Below are 13,774 nucleotides of genomic sequence, written 5' to 3'. Positions count from 1 at the left end.
TGCTCTCTTCCTCCTCTTTGCTCCCTCATGTTGTCATGCCAGTGCCTCTATTTTTAATCTTTGGTGAGTCCACAAGTTAAACCATTACTGACTACAATCAAGTCACCTTTTCTTTGTTTCCACTCTCCAATGGCATGTGTCTTGCTGTCAGGCTATGGTAAGAATGACGGCTACAACTTTTAGCTGACTTTTACTCACATAAGGCTGGGCATCACACAGTAATGCAAGGTAGGAAGAAATCTACAGCATTTCAGTATCAACTATGTATTATATAAGCTGTATATAAGCATTATAAGTTCACTTTCATGACAATAGGTGTGGAAGTTTTGCATATTTAGAGTGATTAAAAGTAGGGATTTAGGGTAATCAAAACCATAGTGAAAAACTCATGTTACTGATACTATAACCGAAGGATACAACATTGCAGAGGCTACTATTTGCTTTACAGACCCATATTGTATTAGTATTATTCTTGAGCCTGCTCCACCCTGAAAATTTCCATTTCATCAGAGAAAGGTTCTGCAGGAACTAAATACACTCAGAATTACATTCCTCCTGAGGTGAAGAACCTAGAACAAAGCTCATTCATTAGTTAACCCTTCAGAAGATGGCTTAGACAGTTGCTGAGCTGCACACAAGTTTCTGCTGAATTTCTGTTGGGGTTGACCCCCACTGACAGCAGGAAGCTAAAGAATTTAGTTTAAAGCTAAGCACCCAGTGAGCTATCATGCAGCACACAAGGAGAAAAAGATAGGCCATAGCTAGTCTGAGAATCAAGGTTTAGATACTTTTCCTTCATGGTTTATAGGATCTCATTGGGTCCTGTTCCCAGCTGGGTAAAGAGGACAGTTCCACAGACAGCTCTTTATTGATAGGCCAACCCCAGGCTGTAAAAAAGGGAGCCAGGTTCTTATTCACCTGCTGAGAAAACTTCTGTGCCCACAAGTTCATTTTAGAAGAGTTGCCTTTTGGGATGGTGGATATTTTCTGGTAGTCAGAGAAGAGGTGGATGAAGGGGTCCCAACCAAACCCTTCCTGCAACTGATGGAGAAGAATACAGTGTAAAAACAAGGAAATTCTCATTTCACTAACATTATTGCTGTGTTACAAGCAGTAGAAAATTCCACAGGTTTCTGCAGTGTCTTTTAGAATGAATGTAAATTTAGATGAAGGCATCCAACTTTCGGGCCTCAGAGCATAACTTACAGCACTAGAGTACAGAAAAATACACCTTCCCATTACACTGGCCTGCCAAAACAAACGGAGATGAAAGATGCATTGGAAGCAGCTAGAAATATCAGCAATCTACTATACAAGCTGCTGATTTGGGCAGACGAAAGCTGCTTGTGCAGTGAAAGAGTGAAGAGGACACTGACAGAGAACCTGGAAAGAAGGAGCACAGGAGATCAAGGAGTAAGCAGAAGACAGGAAGGAGAGACCATGAACAGGGCATGCTTTGGCTAGGAATAAGAACAAAAGGGATTCAGGTAGAAAAACTGTTGTTGCATGAGAAAAGAGTTTAAAGTAAAGAGGGAGGGGAAACCTATGTTGTTGCTTAAGATGAAGTTAATATGAAAAGCAACATGGAACAACAGCATGACATGATGCAGAATGTGTACTCAATGTCCATAGGTCCTTACCAAGCCATGACCTACATCTCACTTTCTGATACCAAACAGATTGACACTAAATTGCGTTCCACAAATCCTCCATCATGTTGGAACAGCTAAGCAGGAGACTACTTCTACATTAGGCAGAACAAACAGGCAGGTTATTTCTCTCTGATAATCCCCTATTCATATGGAAACTCCTGGTGCTGAGACTACCTATGGACTAGGCAGTACGCTTTTGTGAGAAGGCTGGAGAGGCATGAGGAGGCTGTCTGCAAAGTGGGAGATGAAATGGTCTAGTCTTGTGCCAGATCAAAAGCAGTAAGCCAATTTATACTGGAGGAGGCTCCACACCGTTAGGTTATGTCTGAACTGCAGAATGCATCCCAGACAATTCACAACTCCTTGTCATAACATGTCAACAGTGAAAACTGTCTGTTCCCTCCTCCACCAATTTTCTATGGGAAGAAAACACAGGTACTTGTGGGGGTGAACTGTGGCACCTCCTGGACAACTGGGGGAACCAGTGCCTTGGAACATGCTGCAAGTGTTTCTTTTTCCTACTCTAGAGAGAACCTGGGAGGTCTCTGACTTTACTCCAAAGCAAGCAGTGAGGAGGTGGAGACAGAACAGTACAGACAAGAGTTTTGTTTTTCCATTTAAATCTGTAAATCTCTTGGGCCAATTAACTGATTTTCTAATTGTTTTATACTCTTTTATTTGCAAGATACATGTTACAGGCTTTAGTGACCACTCTGGAGAGGTAAATAGATATCCAGCCTGAACTCTGAGAGATGGTATGCTCCATCAGGCAACGGCAAGACCAGAGGACACCATGCTGCCATGCAAGCCTAAGAACTACACAGGAGCTGGACCCAGAAAAGCCTGAAGGTCAATGCTGAAGCCTTCCTGGATTGAAGGAATGTGAAAAGCATCTAAATGGCAGCCAAATATAGGGCTCAAAGGAACATAGAGACGATTCCATAGGAAAAAAAAATAATTATAGCTGTAATAGGGACTGTATATACACAGAATTGTAATTCTTCTTTCATGTCATGTTTATCCCAGCAGTCCTGTCAGTAGCCAGACAGGAGATAGGAGACCCCAACCTATAGGGTGTGGGTGAGGCAGTGCGGCAGTGGCCAAACTGGTAAGGTAGCGTGGGGAAAATTTTCATTTCCCTGGTTGTAACTGTTCCACTCAGTATAACTATTTTGATATTCATTGCACCAGAGCAAAGAGAGGTTGACTCTTCAGCTTGATGATCCAGGCACTCCTCTGGGATGTGGAATAATCAGGATCAATACTCCAATAAATATTTTGTTTTTCACATAATATGTGAGAGCTCATAGACAAGGGGGCTGAGGGATACTCCCAACAGTCAGTAGCTTAAGCCATCATAATGGACATTCGCCTTTAAGTCCTCAGTTAAAATCATGTTGAGTGCTCCCTCTGCTAGACTACTAGTTGCTGCAGGGATTAAGGGAAAGGGGGAAGGCAAAAATATCTCTCTCATGCTTTCCAAAAGAATGGACTTTAATCTAGGACAGGGTTCATGATTTAGAATCTTGACCACAGCGAGGGATCCAGCTACAAGTGCAGGAGGAACCCACCCCCTTGCCACTTGATGGACTACACTGGTTCCACCCAGTGCACCAGCTGATAGGAACACCCTGCTCTTTGCTATGTTATGGAAAGAGGAGCCTAGTCACGTAACTCACTAGGATACTGCTAGAAGCCTGGTTCTTCTAGACACTTTACAATGCCAAGAGGTTTTTTTCGGCCAACTAGCCCAATGTCCCACAGAAAATCTGCAGCAGATTAAAGAGCTGTGCCCAAATTTGATCATACTTTTCCCACGCTGCATAACAAGAAGCAGTTACTGTTTCTCTCCTACGGAGAAAGATTTGTATATTCAACTAAGCTCTCTCCTGAGTGGCTAAGCCCAAGTCTGGCAAAGGAAGGTTTGCAGGAGACATAAGCAACAGATGCTCTATCTATATAGATAGAGTGCTTTCTGGACCCGAGATGAACCCAGATTGTAAGCAAACACTTACAAGGCATGACAGCTACAGTCACCAGGATATAGATATCCTACAGATATCCGTCTGACACAGGCTTCACTGACTGCACTAAGAATACACCCGCTTTTCCCAGTTACCTGCAGGTATGTCTCCAGAGCAGTCCACACCTTCCAGTCCTTTAGTTGAGCGCCTTTCTTCAGATATTCTCTTATCCTTTTCTCCCGACGCTGTGGTCTAAGCTCCTTATGAGCCTGATGCCTGGGAATCCCCAGCACCTTCTCATGAACATAAACAGACCAGAGGTTGCAGGTGGCCTCTGTGGTATGAGGGCAAAACTCCCAGGCTTTCTGCTGCTGATTGTGTCCCAGCTCATGGACAGGACCCCAAAGACCAGTAGTTTGCATGTGCTTCACGTCTAACATCTCCTTCACTGAATCTAGGTGGCCCATGATGGGGTAGCCAGCATGCATCCACCCTGCAGGAAAGACAGGTACCAACACATAAGTGCTCACTCCAGTGCCTCTTAGACATAAATGACTGTTTGGGTTTTTTTTTCATTTCTCTAGTGTCTTTCCTCCACCTCATAAACCACGCATGTATTACCATGAATGACAATTTTTTTCCCTTTGTGAGATAAGAAAATACTACAAGTTTCACTCTAACAGATAGTCAAATAAGCAATGTAAAGGTAGTACTGAACTATCAACTAAGCACAGTTTCACCTGCTTTCCCTTTTTATACCTAAGTGTACACTCATGGTTGGACTGAGTTTGAGAATTCAGGATGAGGGAAAAAGCCTGACCATTGACCAGAATACACCTGAACTCTCACAAACTGAGCATAGTTAACGCTCACCCAAACACACAACAATGTGATTCAGCATCCTGGCAGAGCTTGGGTCTTCCGATGTAGAGTGCAGATACTGCAGGTCTGCACTCTGGTAGTCAGCAATTTGGATGAGACACATGGAAGTCACAGTTTGTGATGCTTAAGTGCTGCAAAGCTTGTTGGGCTTAAGCCTGTTCTAAACCTCACAGGATAGCTATACTATAAACAACTTCCCAGCATCAAGCTAGGCAAGAATCTTGCACCACGATTTTACTCATGTCTCCTCAGTGTCTTCATCCTTGATTTGTCCTTCTTCTCAAAGATTCACAAAGCTTCATGGAAGAGTCACTTCCCCAAACTCAAACTATTGCAGGAGGGAATAAGCAGCCCTTTATACTCACTATATAGAGAGCCTACACAGATGTTTTTGAACACTAAGCTTGTAGACTACCCAAGCTAGAGAACATCAATGGCAACCCCATTCCTGCAGAACTATTTAAGATCTTGAGCTCCCTCTTTTTAAATAAGGGGGATGCATGCATTTAGCAGGCACTGGCATCCAAAAATTTCGGGTCCAGGGATGTAAGTGAAATCATTTAGTCCACCCAAAACTGAAGGGAATTTTGTGTCTGCAGGCTATGATCTTTTCAAATGGCATTTTCTCAGGATAGCAGAACTTAACACTCCCAAGATGTGCAACAAATTCTTTCCATGTGGCTTAGCAAAGGCTTAGGACATCAGGGTTCATACCAAGTGCTTGTCTCATCGTGGGATGTTGAATTTAACCCATCTATTTGGAAAAACAACTGAACAAAACTTGTATTGCAAAGTTCCACGTTTACCATCTAATTTGACCCTAGATCAAATGCACTCAGTTCACAACTTGAAAAGCTGGGGTGGGGGAGCATCAGCTGCAAAACTACAAACTCATAGGCTTTGTCAGTGATATTGGTTCTGCTTCTTCCCTGGAGGTGTTTAAGGCCAGGCTGGATGGGGCTTTGAGCAACCTGGTCTAGTGGGAAGTGTCCCTGCCCATGGCAGGGGGATTGGAACTAGATGATCTTCAAGGTCCTTTCCAACCTAAACCATTCTATGATTCTACGGTTCTCCATTGCCATCATCTCAGGCACACGTCTTTTCAGGCTAAGCTTTGCCCACAATAATCTTTGTGCAGCCCATCTCCAGTAGGTAGGCACACACAAGTTTAACAACTGTCACTGAATGCATGAGAACAATCCTGTAGTTGAGGCAGGGAAAAAAAGAGAAATCAGGTCACCATCTCCCAGCTGTACTGACTCTGCAGTGCATTCAGGAGGGAGAATAAGCAACTACATGTGAGTCAAGGCCACTGCAGTCAGCAGCTCTGCTTCGTAACATGCCCAGGCAGCAGAACATCTAAGTGAGACACCACTAGTTTTGAGAGCAGGGGGGCATCTGAAGGGGTCAATGCATTTTTTTAAGCTCCACCTTACCGTGTTTCCATCCTGATGGAGTAGCTCACAATTATGGAAGGGTCACAGTCATTTGACACCTTACACATGTTCCTAGTCTGGTTTTAGCAAAATAACCTTGAAGGAACAGACATTGCTGCTAGAGGCCACTTGTCTCTTAGCCCCTTCAGAAGGCCATATGGCAATGTACCTACCACATGAGATCTGGACATCTGTTACAATCCTCTCTGGCCTTGGGAATTTTGTTGGTATGGCTGCCAATTCGCTTATTGCCACCATGATCTCATTCCACAGGGTCAGCAGCGGCTGTGGGTTCTCCATGTGGCGGATGCTGTCAGATGGCACCGTCAGGATGAGATTCTCAACAGCGAGTTCTGCCCAGGGAGCAGGGTAGTGCCGGATACAGGTCTTCCACTGGTTTTCACAGGTCTCCCCTACATTGACAACACAGAATATCAGTTAAGCACAGCTCTGACTTTTGAGCATGCTCCTAGACATCAAGCTGGAGAAACAGATTACAGTTGGGAAATTATCTTGAAAAACAGTATGTGTTAGTTGTGTGACTGGAGGTAGTGGCTGTTAACTAGTTAATCCTCATCCTGGGCTTGGAAAGCCTCCTCAGGCTCTTCTATGGATGGCAGACATACAGAAGAGGACTGGCATATACCAGAGCAGTAACATACCAAGAATGGATCCCTGTTTTCCATCTGAGAACAAGAAGCACCAGGTTTCAGCGTCCTTTGATGATCTCATTTCTTCCTCTCCAGCAGAGATTTTCTATTTCATATAACAACCCTGGTTTTGTTTAGTTTGACAGAAGAGCAACAAGAAATTGTATACAGGAAGAGAAGAGAAACTGACAGAAAACACGGGAAATTCAGCAGAGAGACTTACTGTAGGGACTGGACATGGCCATATGGGGGCACAGTAAAGCAGGCAGAGCGCAAGGCAAGCTTTGTTGTCGCAGAGGTCAACCGGTCTCCCTCCAACACAACGGTTTCCATCAAAAATGACAACTCCAACCTCAAGAAATGTCGGTTTGGACAAATACTGCCTGTTTAGTGACAACTCCCTTGTCTAACTCCTGCCACGTAGCAGGCCCAGAGTGACTAAGTGACTTACCCAGAATCCCACAGGACAACAAAGCAAGGAAACTAAATCTGGGTATTCCCAAACCCAGGCATTTCTAAGACATTCCTTTCAGTCACAGAGATAGCAGCGCCTGTGAGCAGCACTAAGGAGAAAGGCACCAAGGTAAAGAAACCTACCAAGCTTGAAGAAAGGAGCTCTGACTGCCCCTTCTACTGTGATGGGCACTTTCCCCAGGTCACTCCTTGGTGGTACTACGATGTAAATGAGGCCACCCCAGAGGCAGGAAACAGACTGTTTCTGGCAGGCAATATCACAGGTGCGTACTACCACTGGGGCCCGCTTCAGCTCTGTGGCGTGAGAGAGGTCATCCGTGTGACACCCAATCTGTACCTGGCAAACAGAAGGGTAGGAACAGCTGGTCAAAGGGCTCTGAGTGCAACCTGGCAGACCAACCTGGCAGACTGACCACAACACTCAGAGTAATCTGCTGCAACACTGTCCTTCAAGGGCACTCATGCAGAAGCAGCCTTCTGACTCCAGCCTAGTTCAAGCTTTCAGCCTATAGTGACCAGAAACAGAACGTACAATAAAAAAAGCTAGTGAAGTTCAGTGCTATCCCTGTCTCAGACAATCTTACAGCAATACTCCCATTATTACTGGGTCAACTACATCTTTCACCAGCAGTTCAGTGTACTGCAGTGATTTCTTCCACTGCACTGTACTTGCATGGATCATTCCTTCACCAGAACCAGTCATATCCCATAACATATGAGTTGGAAAGATGTGATTACTGCTGGCTTCTTTAATTGTGTCTCTTCCTTGGTCCTCATACAGTAGAACAGAGAGCATGTGGCTGCACGATCAGACAGAAACACTCGAGTTGGGTTAACTTTGCATTTCAGCTGCAGGGAGCTCACTGCAAAAAATATCCAAGCAGGTAAGCATTTGTCTGCTTTGTACTTTGCAGAGAACAGGATCCCAAGTAACTAGGCTATATCTGATCTGGATATATTCACAAAGACAACAGTAACAGCACTGTGAAAGTACCTTATGAGAGATCTGGAGAGACAGAACTAAGTCTGGTGCAAAGAAGGGCCCAAATACTTATCTTGGGCATGAAAATCACCTTGATCAGTTCTCTTTGCACGATGAAAAAACAAATAAAGCTGCCTTCAGGCAGCAGCCATAATCAATTATCCTGCCAGCACACAGAAATAAGAGGAGTGCAACAGAAGAGAGTAGGAAACGTGAAAAATTATGACAATTCATTTAAAGTGCCACAGGGTGGCAGCAGTAGGAAAGGACTGAAAAGGCAGCAAAACCAACGAGAAAAGTCTTCTTGCAAGCTATTTTTCAGCGCACATCCGACAAATATATCAGTGTAAACAGAAGCCAAACTAGAGACAGCTTACCTTCAGACCAGCACTGACCACCAGGCAAGGGAATGTTATAACTGCTGTGTGCCCTTCAGGGAGGTAGAGTCCCGTACTCCTCCAGGCTGTATTACCTAAAAGGTATGAGAACGCAGTCCTCAACAGTCAAGCACTTTGGCCTGACGTTACAGATTCTGGAGATTTTAAGCTGCAATAGAAGAATACTCCATCCTTTTCTTTTCCCTTGCTCTACAGTCACAGAACTGTCTTATGTTTTGTTCTGACTCATTAGTGTTAAAACCAGTTATTCCACACCTTTTCTCTCTGCATATCTTTTGCACTCAGACACTGCCACTCCAGAACAATCTCCTTCATCTCATTAGAACAGTTTGCAAACAACTCCTCTCAGCCATATTCCAATTAAAAAAAAAAAAAAAAAAGATTAATCTGTCCAGGGGATAATACCTTACTAGTGGAGTTTAACCTAGAGTTTAAACATATTGTGTTTAAGTTGTGAGCAGGAATCTCAGCAAGGTTGTATAGATACAAGGCCTAAGGTCAGACAAATCATTCAGGGTCTAATTACCAAATACCTTGCCTTCAGTGATGGTGTCAGCCCAAGAGGTTCTGACCATGCTTCCAGCCTCTTCTCTTCACCCCCAAAACCAGACCTTCACTCTGTCAACTATGCTGACACAACAAGCCGTGAAACCACGCTATAACTCAGGCTGAATTTATCTAGATAAAGAATAAACCTTTTGTTCTTAACTCCTACCTCTTTATAGGATGGCCCCACAGACAGCTGGCACAACTATGGCAACAACAACCTGCAGTGTAGAGCCCAGAGTTTCTCAAGCAGGCTTTCTTGCCCAAGCCATTGTCCTGTGCAAGTACCCTGAGGTGCCCCTTTTAGGTGGCTCTTCTCCCCCAAGTGCCTGCGTGCATACAGTAAGGGAGCAGGACTTCCACAGGGTGCTTCAGAGAGCTGAAATCAGGGCTGGCTGCAAATGAAGCCTGTCTGCCACTACACAGAGGTCAGCTTTCTCACAAGCCCGCTGTGAAATTGCACATCTGTCCCCATGTTCAGACACGTACAGACACACACGCACTGAGGATGGGCACCCCACTGACCCCAGCAACAGGATTCCTCAAGAGGAAGGGAGACACACTCCTCACCTGGGTTTGTGCCATCAATTTCCACAGTGATGGGGACTGCACAGACCTCAGCAGCAGATTTCTGCACTAGGGCTGCACTATCCGTCATCGTGAGGGACAGCTGGGTTGCCATGCAGAGAAGGACTGCCTCTTTGGAGTTGCTCTTGACAGGGCAGTGCCTGCTGACATGTGGGATCCCATTTCTCTGAAGCACTTTGGTCAGTATGCGGTGGAACGAGTCATATGCAGGGCAGTCGTGGGCTGGGATGTGCAGAAAGGCAGTATAGTCTTGTGCTAGCCTTTGCAGCCAGTCCTTCAAGGGGGCCTTGAGCTCCTCATGCTTCTCTACATGCTCTTTGAGAAGAGCAAGCGCCGTGCGGAAGTGGTAGTGCTCCCCAGGACCCACAGGTGGGTGCTTAGCTGCCGGGACGCTCTGCCCCAGGATGCTCAGCCCAAAGCGGTTGAGGATTTTGTTGCCAGGGTATTTTGCCACAGCAGCTTTGCCGCAGTTCTGGGAAGCCCAGTACCAGGCCTGGCCTCCAATCAGCAGGCCACCTCCCTCTGCCACGAAAGCATGAACCCTCTCCACCTCTCTGGCGCTGTACGAAGAGCAGCAGTACACGCTGATGTCGCCTGTCAGCTTTGACACTTGCGACTTCACCTCTTCCTGAGAGAGAAGGCTACACAGTTTCTTCAGGCTGGCATCCACACCCACCAGCCCCTTCCTCCCAGCATCTAGCCAGCGGACAGCATTGACCAGGAATCTGGCCAGCTTTGGGGAGAACAGTTGGCTCTCGTGGGTTGCCACCACAACACGGCCCCGGCCATAGCGTGCTGCAGCTAAGAGACAGCGGTGCGAGCTGTCCAGGCAGAGTGGGAAGGAGAGTACACCGTGCACCAGCAAGATGGAGGGTACACCCCCTGTCACCAAATCCAGCTCCGACACACCACTCAGGAGAAACTCAGCATCAAGGCCGAGGTTGGCCTGGTGCCTGCAAAACCACAAGAGGTCCTGGTTAGCCCTGGTCTCAGAATCCTTTCCACAAAAGGCCACCTTGTCCATCCCTGACTCTTCTTCCTCACTCTTCCTAGTAAATCATGTTGCCAGTTCTTCCAGTTAAAAAAATTAATTCATCAATACCTCATTTTTCTTCTTTTAAACCCTCAGTTTTTGCAGCCAAGCAAATCTGTAAGAATCTCAGAACTCATTTAAAGAAATAAGCAAAGAAAGAGGTCAAAAGGAAGTTTCTAGACCTCTGACTTTGAAGAGCAGCTTGAAAATCTAAATGCATTGCAGAAACTCAAGAATCAGAAGACCTTTCATATTTTTAAAACTGCAGGTTTAAACTGCAAATGATGTGGGAATTGGCACATTTCCTATAACAGAAACTATGTCCATTTACTCCACCCTAGTCATTATCAACTAGGGAAGCCCAAAAGATTTCTGTCTCTTCTCCCAGCCTCTGCCACCATTGAGAATTGAAGAAAGCACAGCTAGGCCAGATGGGCAGGCAGACACACAGCTAGACAAATAATGAGTTACTAGAAGATGAATCAAAGCCCTAACACATAGTCATCACGTTACCACTAGCTGGCCTCGACAATATAAAGAGATTATACTGTGCAAGGCCCTTTTATCTCTGCTATTTCCATGTAACTCCTGTATGTCACTATGGAGAAACACATGTCGAATTGCTCTCATTTGCTTTGTTTACATTTTCTCCTGGTTGGTTTTCTTCCAACATCTGAAAATAATCTGTCGTTACGTGGCTATTGCAGCCAACTCAATAAGAATGAATGATGCTGCCCTTCTGCATGCCCACAGGACATGAATTAAATCTGCAGCTCTCCTTTGGTAATTACTTTACTGAGACCTTTTGTCACACCAAGTATAGGCCCAGGCATATTGCACAGCACCTGCCTTAGAGTGCGCTTTGATTCTCTGTGGGTTAAGCAAAGGCCAACAGGAAGTCCAAGGTGCACAGAGCTGTTGTGCTGCACAGAAATTAGGTATCTAAATTCCTCTGAGGCTCTGGATCCAATCAAAACCACCACAAAAACACCATAAACAAGGTGTAATTGCCCCTTAGTTACCATTTAAAGTCTTGTTAATAGCTATGTAAGTTTTCTCTGCTCTGTTCTCCACCTCTCTCACTCTGCCATGCACTGTGCATGAGGCAGTGGGAACACGCCGGTGCACTGCAGGTGGGAACAAGAACCAATCAGCAACTTTTAAGTAACTTCATTTGTTAGCTGTGTCCCAAGCACTTTGCCGAATTCAACAGCAGAGCTTTCTACTACCTCTTTTGGGAAACAAATTAAGCATCCAGAGAGTATCAAATTGAATTATTTGTCTGAAAATAACAGAAATTTGGTATTATATATGCACAAGGAAAAGGCTGCGAAGGAAAAACTTGCAGAAAAGACTTGCAGGGAATTTTATTGTAATTGTTGCAGCTTCCACCGCAGTGAAATTGAAGCTGCCACGTAGAGGAAGCCCACCAGCTCTCATGCTCCTCAGAGAACCCACTGTGCCTTGTGTAATTCAGCAGAAAGTGGGGCGAGGCACACCCTGGCACACTCGCTGCAAAGGCGAGGTGGAAGAAGACAGCAGAGCAATGCCCAGGACTGCTGCCTGGTCTGCTGTGCAATACGAGTCATACCAGCCCTCAGTTTTACACCTGCTGCTCCAGGACCCAAGGGGCCACACTGGAATCCCAAATGAACTGGGAGAACCAAGATTTCCTGCCCACAGCTGAGAAGGGAGGTGGCACCTAGCCCATCCTCTCAGCTCTGCACCAGCCCCTGGGTTTCACCTGCAGAAGGCGAATTTCTGCAAGTAGCAGGCTAAGCAGGTTTAGCAGCTGCCAGCCAGAGCCCGGCTCAGAGGGCTGGTCTGGCGCTCCATCTCCAACCTGGTTTTCAACTGTGGGAAAGTTGCCCTGAACATACACATGTCTGGGGAGAGGGCAAGGAGGAGTTAGTCCTCGCATCCCTGTCCCTGTGTTGCTGTGTGTGCACACTTGGTCAGGCTGCTCTAAAAGATGGCTCCCCTCGTTTCCTTCCCCTTGAATGAATTCCCCAGGCCTGGCCCAGCTGCCCAGCAAGCAGTCAAAGGCACCGCTCTTTCCAATTGCAAACAACAGAAAGGTCCCCCGTAAATGGGAAGACAACAGCTGCATCCCGTCCTGGCTATTAAAGAACCAGCATTTGCCATCATCCTTGTCTCTCACCTCAAGAATCTTCTATAAACACCACACCTGCATAACCTGATCAGTGGTTTAAATAGAGAGCAGTTCAGATACTCACTGGACAATTAAGGGGATCTTGGAAATTTTCTTGGCGACTTTGAAGATGCCTTTCTCCGCAGCGTTTCCTGTGAAGTACACGCCAGCCACGCTGGTCACCTGGTTCCCAGGAAATTCAAACAACACCTTCTCCTTGCCATGTTGACTAGCCCAGTGCAAGGCCTGGCCACCAACAAGCAGCCCTCCACCCCCTTTTACAAAGCCAACCAGGTCTTCCACCTGTGTGCTGCCACAAGCATCCATACAGTACACCCCCAGGGAGGGGCTGAGCTCTGCCCCAGCCTGTACTTTGGTACCAGCCTTGAGCAGCAGCTGGGAGAGGGAATCCAAATGAGGATGGACCCCAACCAGAGCCTCAGGGGAAGGCTTGAGCCACTCCACAGCATTTCTGAGGAACTGGGAAAACTTGGAGTCCTCCAAGATTCCCTCATGGGAAACAACCACCATCCGGCCCTTCCCATACTGTGAAACGGCGATCAGAACCTGCTTCTTAGAGTTCACAAGCACGGGGTAGGCATCCTCTCCAACAAGCAGCAGTTCACAAGGAACAAAACTGCCAGTGAAGTCCCATGGCCCAACACCATCCACTAACAGCTCATAGGTGGCACAGGGTTTCATCTTCAGGTCACTCATACCTGGTGGAGAGAAGACCAACGTTCGTTACAGTATGGCTCAGCAACAAAGCTGTGACAATTCCATGGGGTCACTTCAGGGTTGTCTGGTAAGAACTCCAAACAAATGAGAAACATTTACTGGAAGCAGTTTTGTGGACACAACTTCTTCAGTGATTTGGGATTTTTGTTTGTTTGCTTCTTTGGCTTTGTTATCACACTATTTACCATTTAAACAGAAGTGAAAAAGATATGAAGATGATAGAAGAAAAGAAAGTGACTATTTCAACAAATTCTGCTATGAATCATGGAGGAGGTATTC

The 13,774-nt window shown here is 45.9% G+C and overlaps 1 protein-coding gene across 1 annotated transcript; it reads right to left on the bottom strand.

Moving 5' to 3' along the window:
• Positions 1-795: 795 nt before the first annotated feature.
• On the bottom strand, positions 796-13,459 carry LOC104294496 (protein FAM115C-like). The gene is made up of 7 exons (XM_009894109.1): positions 12,843-13,459; positions 9,555-10,525; positions 8,418-8,512; positions 7,182-7,395; positions 6,108-6,347; positions 3,772-4,109; positions 796-1,041 (listed from the first exon to the last, which is right to left on the bottom strand). Exons 1-7 carry the CDS (start codon positions 13,457-13,459, stop codon positions 796-798), a joined length of 2,721 nt encoding a protein of 906 aa, XP_009892411.1.
• Positions 13,460-13,774: the final 315 nt, after the last annotated feature.

This window comes from Charadrius vociferus, unplaced genomic scaffold (assembly GCF_000708025.1).
Source record: "Charadrius vociferus isolate BGI_N301 unplaced genomic scaffold, ASM70802v2 scaffold561, whole genome shotgun sequence".
Classification (NCBI taxonomy): Eukaryota; Metazoa; Chordata; class Aves; order Charadriiformes; family Charadriidae; genus Charadrius; species Charadrius vociferus.
The sequence above is the reverse complement of the archived record's forward strand: the minus strand, read 5'-3'. Positions and strand labels throughout refer to the sequence as shown.

Bases quoted from the DNA above. Each gene is read 5' to 3' on its own strand.
- LOC104294496 (XM_009894109.1), bottom strand. From the start codon at position 13,459: ATGAAACCCTGTGCCACCTATGAGCTGTTAGTGGATGGTGTTGGGCCA. The intron at 6,348-7,181 runs GTAGGTTTCTTT...TTGTCAATGTAG, and splicing joins AGCTCCTTTCTTCAAGCTTG to GGGAGACCTGTGAAAACCAG. The intron at 4,110-6,107 runs GTAGGTACATTG...TCTTTCCTGCAG, and splicing joins AGATGTCCAGATCTCATGTG to GGTGGATGCATGCTGGCTAC.